This window comes from Muntiacus reevesi, chromosome 9 (genome assembly GCF_963930625.1).
Source record: "Muntiacus reevesi chromosome 9, mMunRee1.1, whole genome shotgun sequence".
Lineage (NCBI taxonomy): Eukaryota > Metazoa > Chordata > Mammalia > Artiodactyla > Cervidae > Muntiacus > Muntiacus reevesi.
In genome coordinates this window covers 50,991,492-51,009,316 of record NC_089257.1, presented here as the reverse complement: position 1 = coordinate 51,009,316, position 17,825 = coordinate 50,991,492, and the positions used below count along the sequence as shown (strand labels likewise).

Here is a 17,825-nt window from a genome sequence, read left to right as displayed (position 1 = left end):
AAGCTGTGGTTTTTCCATTAGTTATGTATGGATGTGAGAGTTGGACCATAAAGAGGGCTGAGTGCCAAAGAATTGATGCTTTCAAACTGTGGTGTTAGAGAAGACTCTTGAGAGTCCCTTGGATAGCAAGGAGATCAAGCCAGTCCATTCCAAATGAAATCAGTCCTGACTATTCATTGGAAGGACTGATGCTGAAGCTGAAGCTCCAATACTTTGGTCACCTGATGTGAACAGCTGACTTACTGGAAAAGACCCTGATGCTGGGAACAATTGAGGGCAGGAGGAGAAGGAGGTGACAGAGGATGAGGTGGTTGGATAGCATCAATTCCATGGACATACGTTTGAGCAAACTCTGGGAGATAGTGAAGCACAGGGAATCCTGGCGTAGTGCAGTCCATGGGGTCACAAAGAGTTGAAAATGACTTAATGACTGAACAACAAGGGTTTAAACCTCTCTCCTAAGCCCCTGATCTTTCAATAAAGAAATAAAATCTTAAAGGCTAAGAGCAGAGCACTTCAGTTCTTCCTTGTCACCCACCCCTTCATGGGCTCCTTCCTGTTGAGAATAGATTGCCTGAAGATGTTCTGGAGCTGAGGAGAAGCCCATCAAACCTCCTAAGCTGACAGGCACAATAGCAGACTGAGGTGTAAATATGTGTGCAAAGCCCACACCTCTGGGTTTCCTGAGTCGTGAATCAGCCAAGCTGAGGCTGCCGGTCACACAGCCTGAGCAGCAGTGATTTGCATGAATACTGAGCTGACTTACAGCCTGGAGGAGCCTTCACTCTTCCCCTGGAGGATGCACGGGGCTGCATCAGCAAGACTTGGACCCTAAAGCCTGATGTCTGTCCTCACTGGTCACCCAGAGGAGCATCAATGTTTTTAGCATCCTATGTCTATTTTCCAAGGAGGAAAAAAGAAAAAAAAACCCTATCTTCCCCTGGTCTTTCCTTCCAGTTGAAGAGCAACAACCAGGGGAGGGAAGTCTTTCTAAAGAACCTGAGCCAGGTCATATGAGGCAGGAAGACTATTTTCAAGCAGAGGGAGCAGTTCATGCCAAGGCACTGTGGCACCACTGAGCTTGATGTATTTGGGAACTTGACGTGTGCAGAGTCTGACAGAAGAGTCTGAGAAGCCAAAAGGGGCCAGGACCTGGCATGCCAATATCAATGGCAGGGGGTGGGGAGTGGGAGTGGGCATAGGGAAGCTGGTACTGTAAGCATTTACAGAAGCTTAGACTCCTAGGATCTCAGGATCGTGGGTCTTGGTATCTGAGAATCTCAAGATTTTGGACTCATAAAGTCTTGGGCTCTTCTTCCTGAGATTTTGATCATCAATTTTCTGAGCTAGGCAACACTCAAACTCTCCAACTCTGGCACAAGATAAGTTAGCACCAAAATTCTGGTTGGTCTCTGACTTAACTGCTAGTGGCAACTGTCCTTCTCCAGGGCCAGCACGTGGGCCCAGCCTCTGGGATCATGTTTGCCTGCTGGGACGCCAACAGGGGCTGTTCTCAGCCTGGATTTAACCTGTGGTTAATGGCTGGACTCCAGTATTTTCCAAGGCTTTGAGTTCTTGTTCACATCCTCCCTAGAAGTCACAGGGGGCCTACCTACCTAGTACTCCTGAGCTGGAGCAGCTGGACAGGAGCAATGTCCACTCTGCCTGGACCCCCGACATTCATGGCATTTCTAATAAGTCCTGGAATTCCTGCTGAGAACCTTGAGAATAGCAGGAGCATTTTATGTCCTTCAAGCAGTTTCATGACATCTGTGCTGGGGCTCACCTTTAGTTTACAAGGGTTTCCTTCTCACGTGGCCCAGAGAGGGCAAAGGCAAGTTGGTTCTTTTCCAAGGTTTTCTAGTCCATGAGGACAACTGAGGTCTGTGAGTCTTCTTTTCTCATTTTCATTTTCTGAATTACTCATGGTGGAAACATAAGATGGAATAGAAAGCCTGGTGCTCTGTCCCTGGGGGAAGAAGAGCTGGGTTCTTTTGCTGGCTGTTCATAGTTGGGCAAATCTGGGTGTGGCAGGAGCCAAGCGGATGTGAGCACTCAGAAGCCCCTGCCTGGAACAGAAGGGTGTTGGAACACACGCCTATATCACAGACCATGCCTAGGCCCATGGGGAACACCCAGATGGGTTCAAGCAACCTTATGTCCTTGGAGCCACAATGGATTTGCCAGGCATGACTCCACTGTGAATCCACAGGTAACAAGCACTCAGTCTGAGGCCCTGTTCCCTCATTTCTTGATCTTGCTTGCTCGAGGATTTATATCCCAGAGAAACTGGATTTTGTGTATAAGTGATCTATCGGCCCTTGCATCAAAAGAAAGCTGAGTCTGTCACTCTAATTCCTTCCCTTGGGTTCTAAGGATACATAGCTGTAAAAAAAAAAAAAAAAAAAAAAAAAAAAAGAGGCTGTTTTCCTCCCAGAACAGATCTGTGATCATAGAACGCTGCTGCAACCTGGGACACGCGGCTCCTTTGGCGGACGGTGGGGCAGGGTGACAGATAGGGTCTGCCCAATCCGGCAGATGTGAGTTTGAATCGCTGCGTGGTTTTTTACTGTCTGTGTCATTTTGGGCTTGTCATTTCAAGTCTGATCTTTGAATTCTCTCTTTTATCATATGGAGATAATCATCTGTGGGATTAGGGACACAGATTCGAGGCAGGCTGCCTATATTTGCATCCCAGCCTAATTCCTCTAGCTCCACCTCTCTCTGCTGGGGTTCCCTAATGTATGGAATGGAGATGACAGTACTGCCTACCTTGAGTAGTAGTACAGTTGTTGAGAGGACTGAATCAGTCATATATAAACCCGGTTTGGAACAGTACATGGCACATGGTAAGCACCAAATAAATTCCCATTAGCTATAAATGTCATTGTTGGTAGGGTGCTAGTGAGATTTCAATATGATGAAAATCGAGAATAATGTATAGCACTTCAAAAGTGCTTAATATATAATTGCTGAATGAATGAATAAAGAACGGGATGGATTGACGTAAAGCCGAGTGCAGTGCCCATTATATAGTGAGTGAAGGGAAGCACCCACAGAACCACAGACTTTCTGCCTTGGCCACTGGAACCAGTGTGCTCAGCTGACCTGGACTGCTGCCAGCTGATCATCCTTCCCTGACTCTGCACATCTCTTCTGAACTTAAAGTCAGTAGCATCAGGTGAGTAGCCCGAAACCAGCTACGATGAGAGAGTATTTACACTACACACATTGGCAGATGTTATAAATCAGGTTTCCGTTTGTTGAGAGGGAGAGAAAAAGAAAAAAAAAAAAAGAGAGAGATGGAGAGTTAAACATTGATTGGCACCCAACACACATCCTTGACTGTCCAAGGGACCATTTATACATCATCCACCTCAATCATCTTTAGAAACCAGTTCTGACCATTTCGTTGCAAGATACAGGATCTTTGGGAAAGTAAGTCATTTAGGAGCAGATAAGAGGCTGTTAATGGATGCTAAGAGCTTGGGTTTGGAGACCTCATTAAGTGAGGAGTACATATTTCATGTGGGTTTTGGTGGTCACTCATGCCTGGCTATGATACAGAAGACTAGACCTGGAGACAAATGGCTGGGTCTATTAATAGGTGGTAATTCTGGGACTTGGAATAGCTGAATTAAAGCCTGGAAACTCCCAGGAAGATTGTGAAAATCTGCCTGGGCCCTGTGAACATATTTTATATGCTGTCTATGTGGCTCCTAGGTGGAGCCTTTCTCTAAGTCCTTAGTAAGGAGAACCATTAAAGGTCATTCCAGAGCTACTTCAGTATCAATTGGCTTTGAAGAAGTGAAGCTATTAAAGGAGTATATGGAAGAGAAGAGGGAATGGTGTGGAAAGCATTTGTAAACTGTCCAGGGTTTGAAAGCCTGTCCAAAGTGATCTTAAAGAGCAATTCACAAAACAAGGCTGCTCTTGGACTGGAGTCTCAGGCTGGTCTATTCTTCTGGGGTTGAAACTGCTTAAGCCCAGCTCACCATCATTCATCAGCAGGACCATCTGAGTCCACAGTCTCCCTACAGATTCTTTAGGGGTCAGGGGGAGGGCTGGGCTGGCATATTCTTTTATTTTTTAGATCCCCCGGCGAGTGGATGAGCAGCTAGGTACGACAGCCATTGCATCCAAATGAATAATGTCTCTTTTAAAGTGTTTTGACACATCATTGGTGTTTCAATGGCCCTAAATGGCTTTAGAGGAAAGCCAGTTAATCTTCTGATCTGAGGAAGATCAGCTACTGTTCACTTTTGAAGGAATAAACAGAAATGTGCTGTGCTTTTAATCTTCAGATTAGCATCATTGGCAACTAGCAATTATTAGCACTTGTCAGTGGGGTGTTCACCCACCCCTCCCAGGCAACTGGAGGGAGGCGGTGGCAACTCCAGTCTAGGCTGGGCTTTGGAGGACAGCACTGAGCTAGTGGCAGGACTAGGTGGCATGAAAGTGTACAGATGGGGAGAGAGGGCAAACAAGAGTGTGCCTTGAGCAGAGGGCAGCGAGGGACCTACAGAGGACTGTCCAAAGCATTTGATCCAAACATGACTATGTAGAGAAAACAACTGCTAAGTGAAAGGCCTGCAATCAAAAGCAGCCAGGTGGAGCCCATGGGTTTGAGAGAATGAAAAGGACAACTATCCAACAAGGTTGTAGGGGAGACTCTTTCAGACTCTGAACCCTCTGCTGTGGGCTGAAACCACACATAATTCTAGAGGAGGCTCCTTTCCCATCTGTTATAAAGCTGCTGCTGCTAAGTCGCTTCAGTCGTGTCCAACTCTGTGCAACCCCATAGACGGCAGCCCATCAGGCTCCTCTGTCCCTGGGATTCTCCAGGCAAGAACACTGGAGTGGGTTGCCATGTCCTTCTCCAATGCATGAAAGTGAAAAGTGAAAGTGAAGTTGCTCAGCCATATCCAACTCTTAGAGACCCCAGGGACTATAGCCTACCAGGCTCCTGTGTCCATGGGATTTTCCAGGCAAGAGTACTGGAGTGGGGTGTCATTGCCTTCTCCGGTTATAAAGCTAGTCTTCATTTATTTCAGTTGTTACCAATCTTGGCCGTCCGTCGGAATCTCATAGGGAGTTTATACCTGTTACCGAGCCCTTTTTATAGGAGCAGCTCCTAGTTGGTTCCAGCCAGTTTCTGCCAAGCAGGATTGCCCTGCAGACCAAAGAAATACAGATGTAGGACCAGAGCTGCCAGTTTGAAAACTCACGCATGCTCAGATTTCCAGAATGGGACCTCCACTCATTAAGAGCCCTCCTGGGTTTCTCACACTCAGCACCGCTGACACTTTGAACTGGAAAACTTATGATTGTGGAGGGCTGTCCTGTGCATTGTAGGATGTTTAGTGGCATGCATGCCTGTAGCACCCTCTCCAGATGTGACCATCAAAACTGCCTCCAGACACTGCCAAATACCCCCTCAAGGGGTGAGAATGTGGCAAAATCACCCCCAGGTGAAAACCACTGGGCTAGGAAAGTAACAGAATCTGAGTCTTCTAACTTTAGCCTGTGCTCCCCTGTCTGCCCACCCACTGCTCCGAGCACTGCTTCTCAGGCTCAGGAGGCCCAGTCATTCGGGGAGCACTGAATCAGTGCCCGGAGTTCTTTTTTGAGAATCTCTCCCTCTCCTGTTCCTCATTCTCTCTCACCCCTCCCTCCTCTCTTCCTCCCTCCCTCCTTTCTCTCTCCCTCTCTCTCTCCCCATCTCTACCCAGTCCCCTCTCTGTGTGAACTACAGCACATGCCTTTTAAACATCCAGCAGAATCAAAGCTCTTTACAGACGATCCTGTTCACAGCTAGAGCCATAGCAGCCAGATCAATAGCTGGTACATAGCGAGTGCTCAGTGTTTGTTGAATGAATGAATGAGTGGCCTCTCCCTTCATTCTTCCTTTTCCCAAACCTCCAGCAGACAAGAGAAATGATTGTCTGAGCACTGAGAGAAGGGTGAGGAGCCGGACCTGGTTCTCCATGGCAAAGCTGGGCAGGCTGGTTTATAAGGATGCCTGTGCAGCCATCTTTCATAGTGAATCCCCATTGGACGTCAGTGTCCTGATCCTTTATTTTCCTTTATGCTAGAGATAAAGAGTATCTCATTAGGTTTTTAAATCAGATTAACAGCCACTGGTACCAGACTTCTGTTCAGCTTGCATTATGTTTCTTTTAGGGTGACTCTGAGGAGCTAATTGCTTTTTATTTAGCAGTACAAGGGGCATATATAGGCAGGGAAGAAAGGGCTCTGTCTGACCAGCCTGGTGAGTGTTGCATTTTCACTTGGCATCTAAGTCTGAAGGGGGAGAATAGCAGCTTGCAGTCAGCTGGCTCCAAGAGGAGGCACGGGCTGGGGAGGGAGGGGAGTGGCCTGTGACCTCCTAAGAGCTGAATGTTGTTTCATCAGCACGGCTTCCAGGAGTGCTGATGAGCAGAGGTCGTTCAGATGTCAGCAGAGCAGGGATTTGCGGACAGCAGGAGAGGCTGAGGAGCAACACAAGCAGGAGGACACCTGGCCCCATGCAGGGTGCAGATTGTATTCCTCTGTCAACACTGGCGGCTGAGTTAACAGCTCTACCATTGAGTTCACATCTGACAAAGTCACAGAGAGCAGACTCCCTGCCTCCACTTTCCCAACAGGTTAAAACAAACGTGAAGTATGGCCTTCCCCTTCTTTCCACATTTATACTCCTGTCCTGCACTTATGATAAAAATTATTTATAGATAATTCAAAAAACAAAGTGGCTACCAAAGGTAAAAGACAGTGCAGCTTTTAGACCACAACTTGAAAATTAAAGCTTTAACAAAAGCAGAGAAGCAAAAATGCTGATAGAACTCTGCGCTTAGTCATTATATTGTCTCTGAGCTTCCTAGCAGGCTTGGCAAAAAAGGCAAACATAACAGATTATGTGTTTGTGTTTAAGTATAAAGAAAACCTCAAGTTCTTTATATGTATTTTTGAGCTAAGCTCTGAGAGGTATTCCATGTATCTATAAAATAGGCAATATCTTACACAATAGTTTTCTAGCACAAGTCAAAATGTTTTTTTATATTGTTCTTTCTTGCTTTGGCAGTTAGCAAAGTTTAAAGGAAAACATGAAAATCTAATTAAGTAAAGGGACTCTGCCAAGACTGAACCAGTGTTGTCCAGGGTATTTCAGGCCTTTAAAAATTTGTTTATTAGCAATTGTTTGGTAGGGGCTAAGGGAATCCTCTCTTCCAATCAATAGCTAATATTTGAGATACAACAGACTCAGAACAGAATCTTTTTTCCTGGCTGGTCCACCAGAAATCTTTATTCTGGTTAACAGTTAGCAGAGCTCAGAGGGACAAAGGGGCAGACAACTCCTACAAGAAGCAAAGCCTTCTCATCTCTTGCTGCCACCTTCTAAGCTGGCTCTTCTGCGTCTGGTTTCATTTCCTCTGCATCAGGAATTCACAATCTTATTTTAAACCCAGCACTGTTCCAAGACAATAGATCCCATTTTATTAGTTTTTGTGTAAAGGAAACCACTCCAGAAGATCATAGCTTAAAACAGCAACCATTCACTGCCTCATGATTTTGTAATAAGCCCAGCTTGTCACTGCTCAATGATCAGCTAGGATCACTGATGTGACTGCGATCTACTGGTGGTTGAAGGATCCAAGATGGCCATACATGTGACTTCCTGGGAAGTCCAATGGTAAGACTTCATCTTCCAATGCAGGAGGTGTAGGTTTGATCCTAGTTAGGAAGATGAGATCCCACATGCCTCAGGGCCAAAAAAAACCAAAACATAAAACAGAACCATATTGTAACAAATTCAATAAAGACTTTTTAAAAAAAATTGTCCACATTAAAAATAAAAATAAAATAAAATATCCCTGATGGGTTTTCCTAGCAGTCCTGTGGTTAAGACTTGGTGCTTCCACTTCAGGGGGAGCAGGTTTGATCTCTGGTCAGGAAACTAAGATCCCACATGCTGCACAACATGGCAAAAAAAAAAAAAAAAGATGGCCTCACTCACACCTGTAGGGCCTCAGTGAGATGACCTAAATGACTGGGACTCCCTGGGCTGCTGATCCTCTAGGAGGCCAGCTTCCTTACTTAGCAAGTGAGCAAAGGCAGAAAAAGCTGCAGGCCTGGCCTCGGCCTGGACTTTTCACAGGGACCCTCTGGCTGCATTCTGTTGTCCCAGGGTCAGCTGAGAGTCAGAGTGCAAAGCGGCCACCCAGGATGAGAATTCAGAGAGGCGGGGTTCGTGGCACATCACTTGGTGGCAATGACCACAGACAGCCCTGTCCCATCAACACCTCCGGGACAGTGGTCCCCACAGGCAGGTATCCTCACCTAAGAGTGGGGAAGGAGACCAGGGATCTGTCCTCCCTAGGGGCAGGGAGAGGGGTGCTTTGGTGCTAGCCCAGTCTCATTCCAAGTTGTGTGCACTCACCACTTAATGACCACCACCAAAAGTCCAAACATCAGGCTTTGTGAGCTCTATGTAAGATCTATGAAGATCCTTTTTGGATCCATGAAGAGTGGACCTTTGAGATGATGAAACAGTATGTATTTTAAGAGGCCTCCTGGCAACCATGCTTGAATACTTGTAAATGTGTAAGGAGTACGCTGACCTATGCCACTGTACCCATGGCTTCCTGCCGTTACTGAGACAGCCGCATGCCCAGGCCTCCCCAGTTGGTGGGAGAGCACAAGGTCATTTTCTTATTGGCCAGAGCGAGCCACACAGCATGTTGATGTGACCCAAAAGTCAGCTGAATTTTCTCTGGGCTGAATGAGAATGCCTGACAGCCCCCACTGAGCCTAGCCCCAGACAAGGGTCACACTGTTTGAAAGGATGAGTTGAACAACAACAAAAGCCATATGCTCATCACTTTTGCAGAAGCTGGAAAGCTGGTAGAGCTAGATAACAAAGCATTGGATGACAGAATCAAGGGGAGAAAACATTGAGACTTCAGAGAAGTGCTGTAAATCTTTGAAAAGATTGAATTAAAGGGGTGTAAATGAAAGATCCTTGTTTTGACTCGGAGCACTGGAGTACACATACGCACATACACAAGCATACATGTATGCATCCACTCACACCTGCATCCATACACTCACACCTGCATCCATACACTCACGCCTGCATCCATACACTCACGCCTGCATCCATGAAGAGATGGGATGGAGGAGGCCTGACTCAGCAGCATCACATGAAGAGAATCTAAGTATATGTTTCTAGTAAGGTAAATTTGTGTCAAGAGTAGGCAGAGTTAATGTGACCTTAAGCTATGATGATATTAATGGGTACCTCAATTTTAGATTCAGGGAGCTGATTAGTCCCCTCTAGTCTATACAGCTCAGTTTGCGCCAGAAAAAAATAGGCCAACTCTAGCTTTGTAATTTAAAAACATTAGAGAAAAACTTACATTTTTAGGAGAAGTTCACCATGATAAAAGAACTTGAACTTACAAGAGATGAGGAAATACAAGAAGGAATTAAAGACATTTGACCTAAAGAAATTCACAGCAAGGACTCAAGGATGGTCTTCAGCTCTCAAAGGTTATCACGTGGAAGAGGGGCTTGATCTGCCCTCAATGGTCCCCAAATGAGTGGAAGGTTGAGGAACTGTGGCATTTAAAGAGTAAAAGGGGGAAAAAAATCTAATATCTGGAATAGATTGTATACGGTTCTCTGTCATTGTAGGGGCTGGATGATCACTCATCTGGATCCACAGAGAGGATTCAAACCTTAGATGGGTAATTGGTTCAAAATGAATTTCCAAGTCCTAACTCTGAGGTCTTGGGATTCCCAGGAACTTGACCAAGATCACAGAGCAAGGGAGTAGTTGTCTAGCACAAAAGTCTGCCTCCCTCTCAGCTTGTTTGCCTCAGATTCAGTTTTCTCACCTCCTTAATGGTAACTCAAGCAGTGGTGCAAAAAGTAGCCTGGGGCCACATCTTACCCAGCCTTTTGTTTGGCCAGCATCATGTGGTAAAAGACTTGAAACCAATACCTGCTACCAATTCCAGCAGTAGCCATCGTGCTCTGTTGCCTTTCCTGGGTATGAGGCCACAGCACACATCTGTATCTCCTATTTGGCTCCCGTGGCCTTGCTGCTTGCAGACTTCAGAGCTGGGGACAGGCCAGAACAGGAAGAAGTGGTCCTGGACCAGAGCATGTGAAGAGGGCTTTGTCAGTCAGAGATGGATGCCTTGATTTCCAGGGACAGTCAGCTCCCCCAGCTTTTATAACTTCCACTATGATGGAAACTGTGAACAGGAGAGAAAGTGCTATGCACTTTTCACAAGTGTCACTCCCATTTAATCCTCATAGCAACCATATTTGTTCCCTGGGGCTGCAGAGTACAAAGCATCCCAGACTGGGTGACAACATAAATGTATTGTCTCACTGTTCTGGAGGCTAGAAGTCCAAAATCAAGGTGCTCCCTCTGAATATGGGAAGGATTTGTTCCAGGCCTCCTCCACAGCTTATGGTACCCTCAGATGTTCCTTGGCTGCTAGATGGCCATCTCTGCATCTCTCCACCCTGTCTTCCTTCTGTATAGTCTGTCTCTGTGTCTAAATTTCCCCCCTTTATTAATATAAAGACACTAATCCTATTGGATTAGGACCTAATGACCTGTCTTAACTTGATTAAATCTGTAAAGATTCTATTTCCAAATAAGGTTGTGTTCTGAAGTCTGGGGTTAGACCAAAGCCTTTGGGGAGAAACAATTCAATCCATAATAGTCTGCCCTCTAATCCTCACCCCCTCATTCATGTCCTTCCCATGTGCAAAGTACATTCACTCCACCTGAACATCCCCAGGGACATCAAGCACTGGTTCATAACAGGTCACAAGGCTGATTCCATGAAAAATAGAATTAAAATGCTATGCTGCTGACTCCAAGTGCTGTCCTCTTTCTGCGACCCTGTGCTCCCGCCAGGAGGTGCGCCTATCATGTGCCAGGTGCTGTGCCCGCTGCCTCCTGCCCTTTCCTCACTCCTGGCAGGCCGCCTGTCCAGCAAGACCCAAGACTGCCCCAAGGGACAGGCGGGGCTCAGCCCACCTGGGTCTGACATGGAGCTTGGGCGTGGGCAGGCTGGGGAGATGGGAGGAGGGGCCATTGGAAACCAAGTCCTGGGGAGGTGCTGCGGTTGGAAGTGGGTGAATGGGGCCCACTTAGGCCACCGTCTGGGGGGGGGGAGGTGTCATAGAGCCTGAGCTGCTATGGAAAACACAATGAACGTGCTGCCCTGTTCTGCTGCTGCGGGGTCATATGCAGTTACGAAGATGCAGGGGAATTGGATGTTTAGCCAGGCCCAGGGACACCCAACAACAAATCGATGCAACCGCTTACACAGCTCTTGGTCATCCACTTCCTGGAAAGATGGAGTTCCAGGCAAGGACTGGGTCCCGAGCTATGATCTTTGCACATGGAGTTTTCTCTGGGGGTTGGGGAGGACTGGTGGAGAGCACTGGGGAAGAAGGAAGACCCTGAACAGATGAGAAAGAATGGGGCTTTTGAGGTCATTAGACCTGGCTTGAACTGAACTCCCACTCATAACTTCGGGGGGTTGGACAAACTGACCAACCTTTGGAGCTGCGTTTTCCCAAGGGCCTGTTGTGAAGGTTAAATGCACCACGTGTGTGAAGCAGGTGACCCTCTTCGTGTCGCTGCGCATAATAAATACTATTTTCATCTCTGTTTTTCTCCTCAAAGCTGAGCTGTGCTGGCCATCCTGGGGAATGCCAAGGAAGACCTGGGGAGGGGACTGGCCCCTCCTGCCTCTCTCTGGGGGTCAGCTCACCCTGGAAGGGTGAACGTCTTCATCATGCTAACACTGCGTTTTCTCCCTCACAGAGGAGCTGAAGGAGAAGTTGACAGAATACGTGGACAAGGTGAACGGCCAGAAGCCAGGCTTCATCAAGGTCGTGCGGCACAGCAAGCAGGAAGGCCTCATCCGCTCCAGGGTCAGCGGCTGGAGGGCCGCCACTGCCCCCGTGGTGGCGCTCTTTGATGCCCACGTGGAGTTCAGTGTGGGCTGGTAAGTGCCCATTGGCAGCCGAGGATGAGTCCCAGTGTGGTCCAGGGTGCAGAGCCCACTGGGATCTCAGTCCTGATGGGGGAAAGGAGTCAGCATCTGAGTGTGCGGGTAACCAGGACACCAGGCTGGCCCTTCAGGGTGGGAGAGAGTCAGGGATCAACAGATCAACAACAGTGTCTCAAGGGTTGGTGGCATAAGGGCCGACGTGGTCCTCTAGGAGACAAGAGTAAATGCCCGGAGCACAGCAAGAGTTCCAGCCCAACTAAGGGCCAGGCTGTGACCCCTGGGAAAGGGGAGCTGGACCAGATGTGAGTTAAAGCCCAGCCCCACAGACAGGGCCAAGACCAAGAGAGCAAAGGGAGCTAAGTACCCTGGACTCCCTCCAGATTCCAGATCAGAGGTAGCACAAAATCTCAGATTCCTTCCACTGGTAAAACTAGGTCTTAGAACACCTTTCTTTCTCTGACCAGGGCTGCTCGGGTGCTGGGTGGGGCAAGGCCTCAGTGGCTTCAGCCAAACAGAGACAGGGCATCTGATGCCAACATCCTGGCAGGGTGAAGGGCTTGCCACTTGGGGGTGGCTTTGCAGAGAGCTTGGGCGTGGGGGGACCCGGGTGCTGGGGATGGCCAAGTGTACCGCCTTCTTAGCCTCTATGCCTCGTGGCATTGGGGTCTGCTGTCCCTCTTGACCTCTGAGCATCACCCTCTGCCTCCCCGGAGTAGAGTGAGGAGGGCCTTTGGGCAGGAGGGAACACCAGGCATGCACACAGCATACTTTGACATAGCAGGTCGGAATTAAGGCTGCAATGCAGTCATTTTTTTATAGCTGAAGTCCCTGCTTGCCATGTGTGACTGTTTAGAAAGCATTTTCATTGGATTTATGGCCAGGAGAAGAGAGGGACACTTACTATTTCAAGCAGATTTGAATAAACAATTATGCAACAAATGCATTATTAATGAGAAGCTTATCATTCCTGTCTGCAAACATTTTACTTGCCTGGTACCCACAGGGGCTCTGGACTCTGTGGAAGCATGACCTCCCTCACTTCTCCTTGGGCAGTGGGGATGCGTGGGGTGGGGGTGGCATGCCTGGAAGGACTGAAGAAGCACCGCATGACGGGTGGAGACAGGTTTGTTCTCACCTCCGTGTGTCTGCGGTCCTCATCTGCTTTTTCTTCCTGGGTAACACACTGAATTTTAGCAAAATCAAAGCCCAAGTTGAAAGCTTCCCGTGGAACTCAGAACTGCTTCTTTCTTCTTTCTTGAGTCTTGATTTCTGTTTTTTTCCTCTAATGGAGTAAAGGAAACCAAGCAGACATCAGGATCTAAGGTACTGAGAATCTGTCCGCTCAGCCTGCTTCACACTTAATGAGGAGTCCAGCCTCGTGTAACCCAGCAGTGTGGGGGTGGGAGGCAGAGCAGGAGGAGAGAGCCAGCAGTCCCTTCCTCCTTCTGCAGGGGAAGGAGCTATAGAAGGTGCCAACCTCCCTCCCCCTCCTCCTTGCCCAGGGCTGAACCCGTGCTCACCCGCATTAAGGAGAACCGGAAACGGATCATCTCCCCATCCTTTGACAACATCAAATACGACAACTTTGAGATAGAAGAGTACCCGCTGGCGGCCCAGGGCTTTGACTGGGAGCTGTGGTGCCGCTACCTCAACCCCCCCAAGGCCTGGTGGAAGCTGGAGAACTCCACGGCCCCGATCAGGTAATGTATTCTTTTCTGATGAGTCTCGCTGTGTTGACTTCCAGACAAGGGCTCCCCACCCAGGCTGACCCTCGTTCCCCAAACTCCAGCCCCATTATGGGGCAAGATGGGGTGGTGGAGAGAAATGACCTTCAGCCACAGGTTACAGCCTCTGTGATCCCTTTTTTAAAAATTTAAATTTATTCATTTTTAACTGGAGTATAATTGCATTACAATATTGTGTTGGTTTCTGCCATATATCAACATGAATCACCCATAGGTGTACATACTGATGATCCCTTTTAAAAACGCTGTGGCATCCAGAACCCATTCAAAGGCTCCAAGTTACTCATTTCAACACATTCCTGTGGGCCACGTGCTGGGTGCCAACTACTGTGCTGTGTGCTGGGGATCTGTAGCGATCACCACTTGATTCCTGCCCTCAAAAGCCTAGAATTCAGGGAAGACAGACAAAATAATTGGAATAACAAATTATTCCCCATGCTGATGGGAAGTGTGGGGGTGGGGCTCCTTTATAGAGAGTGTAATATTCACACTTGTTTTCACAGGAAAGCAGGAGATTGCAAGGTTGGAGCAAGGACACTCATATTCTCAGGGGCAGAGTGAGTTCATGGACACAGAGGAGGCTCAGAGGGTCCGGAAGGAAGGAGAGCAGGGAGGGGGCAGCCCTAGGCAACGGGGCTGGCTCAACCCATGGCACTCGTATGCCTGGCTGATGTTTGAACTTACCCTGCGGGACTCAGTTCAAAGTGGCTTCAAACTGCCATCCTAAGATCCCAGACTCTGTCTTTGCTGCTGCCTTTAGAGACACTCAAGTGACTCCTCTATGTGGCCTTTACCTTATGGGTCAGGACTCCTGAAAAAGCCAGCCATACCAGCCTTTATTTCTACCTGGTTAATCACTGACCAGGTGCCTTTATGCTCCCTACAAAGCCCTGGCCATTAAATACACAGATGGCATCAGAAGGTGGCCTAGGGGACAGTTCCTGGAATGAAAGAGGAGATTAGAAACTGATGTTGCTTTGTATTTTGTGAGGAAGAAAGATTATGAAAAATATAATTGAAAATGGGTGATTATTATCTGGGATTGCATTTTCCCCTGCCAGAAGAAAAAAGCCATATTCATATTTAAAACAAGATAGAAGAGAACTCTACCTATCTTTCCTGCATTGTCTCTGTCACCTATCTGTTAGGCCTGTGCCACACTTCTGTGTTATTATTAATAAATGTTTGCTGAGAGGCCACCATGTGCAAGGGCCTCTTACACACGTGGTCTCATCTGCTCTTTGTCATAACCTGGGGACAGCTCACTGTGTCATCCCCCTTTTACAAAATAAGGAAAGAGAAACTGACAAAGGGAAATGGCCCTGCCAAAGGCTCCAGCCAGGGAAGACAGGATCCAAACCTAGATCAGCTAGATTCCATGCCTAACTTTCATCCTCCCAGGCACTGAACTGGTGTGGCTGAATTCTACCCCCAGGTCTGTTGACTGCTATTGGTGGGAAATAGACCATCACACATGGAGCATTCTTGCCGAAGTCTGCACTGGTACTGCTTCTGCTCCCCTCATCTCTAAATGTATCAGCCTGGACTTAATCATTAAACCTGCATTCTAGGTTCTTGACAGAGTATCATCTGAACCTCAAATATTCCATCACCTAATCGTTATCAAAAACTTAACTGAAACAAGAAGGAGGAGGGAGGGATAAGTTGAGAGATTGGGACTCACATATACACACTACTATATATAAAGTAGGTAATTAATAAGAACCCGTGTATAGCACAAGGAGGGCTTCCCAGGTGGCGCTGGTGGTGAAGAACCCACTTGACAATCAGGACACATAAGAGACGCTGGTTCAGTCCCTGGGTGGGGAAGATCCCTTGAAGGAGGGCCTGGCAAAGGAGCCTGGCAGGCTACAGTCCATGGAGTCACAGAGAATCAAACACGACTGAAGTGGCTGAGCATGCATGCACACATAGCACAAGGAACTCCATTCAGTACTCTGTAATGACATGTATGGTAACAGAACCTAAAAAAGTGGGTATATAAGTGTATATAACTGACTGACTTGGCTGTAGAACAGAAACTAATGCAACATTGTGTATCAACTATACTCCAGTACAAAACTTGATTTAAAAAATTTAACTTTAAATTATATTAATGGAAGACTTTGAAAGAACATTCTTGGTTTTATACCTCCATAGGAAGATGAAGATGCCTCACAGCAAGCTGTGGGTTATACACATGTATCTTGCCCACCTTGGCTCCTATTTCCTCAGAGCTATACTTTAATGCTTTGCCCACACATGATGTAAGCTGTAAACAGAGCCCAGAGAGATCTTCTATTGAGTTCTAAAGGGATGGCCTTGAGACTGGTGTTCACTACGTCCCAAAGTGACCTCTTTAAGAGGACTGACATGGGAAATTTCTTTCAAACTGAAAGCTTTCTATTCCTGAGAAATTAGTATAACATTTCCACATGGGAACTCTGAATCTTATTTCTAAGGCCATGTGTGTTTCTCTTTGGCCACCAGGAAGTTTAGGGTCAACTATGTGGGTCTACTTTAAGAACCATGAAGAAGACTCATACATTCTAACTGACCCCTAATTTGGGGTGAAACTTTAGCTTTTCAGACATTTATCTCTTTTTTTTTTTTTTTTTTTAATGTATTTTACTTTGTCTTATAAACTATTTCTAACCCTTTTGGGAATGAGGCAAGATATAAATCAATAACACTTTCAGGCTGAGTGGGTCCACTTAATACCCTAGCCAGTTAATAAGTAATAGACTGAGGATGCCTGTGCTTTTCCCAGAGAAACTATTTTAGATTCTGTTCTTGCTTTGACTGGGCCTGGCCATGAGGGGAAGGCTCCCTCCTTTGTATCCTGGAATGCCCTGCCCTGCTCAACACTTCAGTAACATCAAGGAAAATGCTGAGAGTTAACTCTGCAGGGTCGATGTTTTAAAATCACTGTGCACTTAGAGAGGGGATTCTCTGGGCTTCTTCAATGTGCAAGTGCATCTTTTAAAAATGATCTTTTGAGTTCCAGTTATGTCCCAGAGGTTTTCAAGTGCTTTGCATTATTTAATTTAATCCTTGTGAGGTTATAGTTGATTCTATTTGATAGATATGGAATCAGAGGCTCAGGGAGGCTAGGGAACTTATTTCAGAGATGCACAGCCAAGATGGGAAAACTTTCCCCTAGCACTCACCTCTGAGGGCAGGTCAAGCACCCCCCACCAGAACTCAGCCTAAAGGAGCAATGGATTGGGGTGTATTAACTGCCCTGGATGCCTGCATGCAGAAGCTGAGGCCTTTCAGAATAGAAGGCTGTAATTTGAGAAGGGGACGATAGAGGATGAGATGGTTGGGTGGCATCACTGACTCAATGGACATGAGTTTGAGTAAACTCCGGGAGTTGGTGATGGACAGGGAGGCCAGGCATGCTGCAGTCCATGGGATCACAAAGAGTCAGACACGACTGAGTGAATGAACTGATTGACTGAATTTGAAAACAGGAGGGGCAGGGACCCCAAGGCACCAGTCTCTCCCCAAGCAGCCTCCTGCATCAGCATTCTCCAAAGAAATGGCCTGCAAAATAGCTGTTTCTCCACCTTGATGAGTTTCCAATTTAAAATATGAGTCCATTTGCATTTGAGTGACAGTTTTCTCATCACTGAGTATTCTTCATTTCTCCTTTTCTTTCTCTTCCCCTCCAGTTCCTCAGTCACCAGCTGATAAGATGCTACACAGGGGCTAGAAGTGGTAGAAGTGTGCGGTGAAACAATTTAATGTTATTTGTGTAAGATGATGCTCTCAGCAGAGAAGCAGCCCACTCAGCCTCTTGCTGATTCACCTAATGTAAATCTCCTCGTGACAGTCTGTGCTGGGTGTCTGTACACAGCCATGAGCCCCGCAATCACGCTTACTAGGAAAGGCCTTTCAGTTCCTGGCCCCACCAGCTGTTGGTGCGTTGCTCCAGCCTAAGTCCCTGCTGAATTCCAACCCAGACCAGCCACCTAGGCCCTGCCTGTTGGATATCTCCCCCTGGTGACCCACAGGCACCTTAAGATCAGTT

At 47.2% G+C, this 17,825-nt stretch overlaps 1 protein-coding gene across 1 annotated transcript in view; it reads left to right on the top strand.

The window, feature by feature from the left end:
- Positions 1 to 17,825, top strand: part of GALNT18 (polypeptide N-acetylgalactosaminyltransferase 18) — a 343,041-nt gene that overhangs the window by 223,677 nt on the left and 101,539 nt on the right. The window contains exons 4-5 of the mRNA XM_065944890.1: positions 11,855 to 12,038; positions 13,547 to 13,744. Coding sequence (XP_065800962.1) covers positions 11,855 to 12,038; positions 13,547 to 13,744 — 382 coding nt within the window. The remainder of the gene's footprint in view (positions 1 to 11,854; positions 12,039 to 13,546; positions 13,745 to 17,825) is intronic.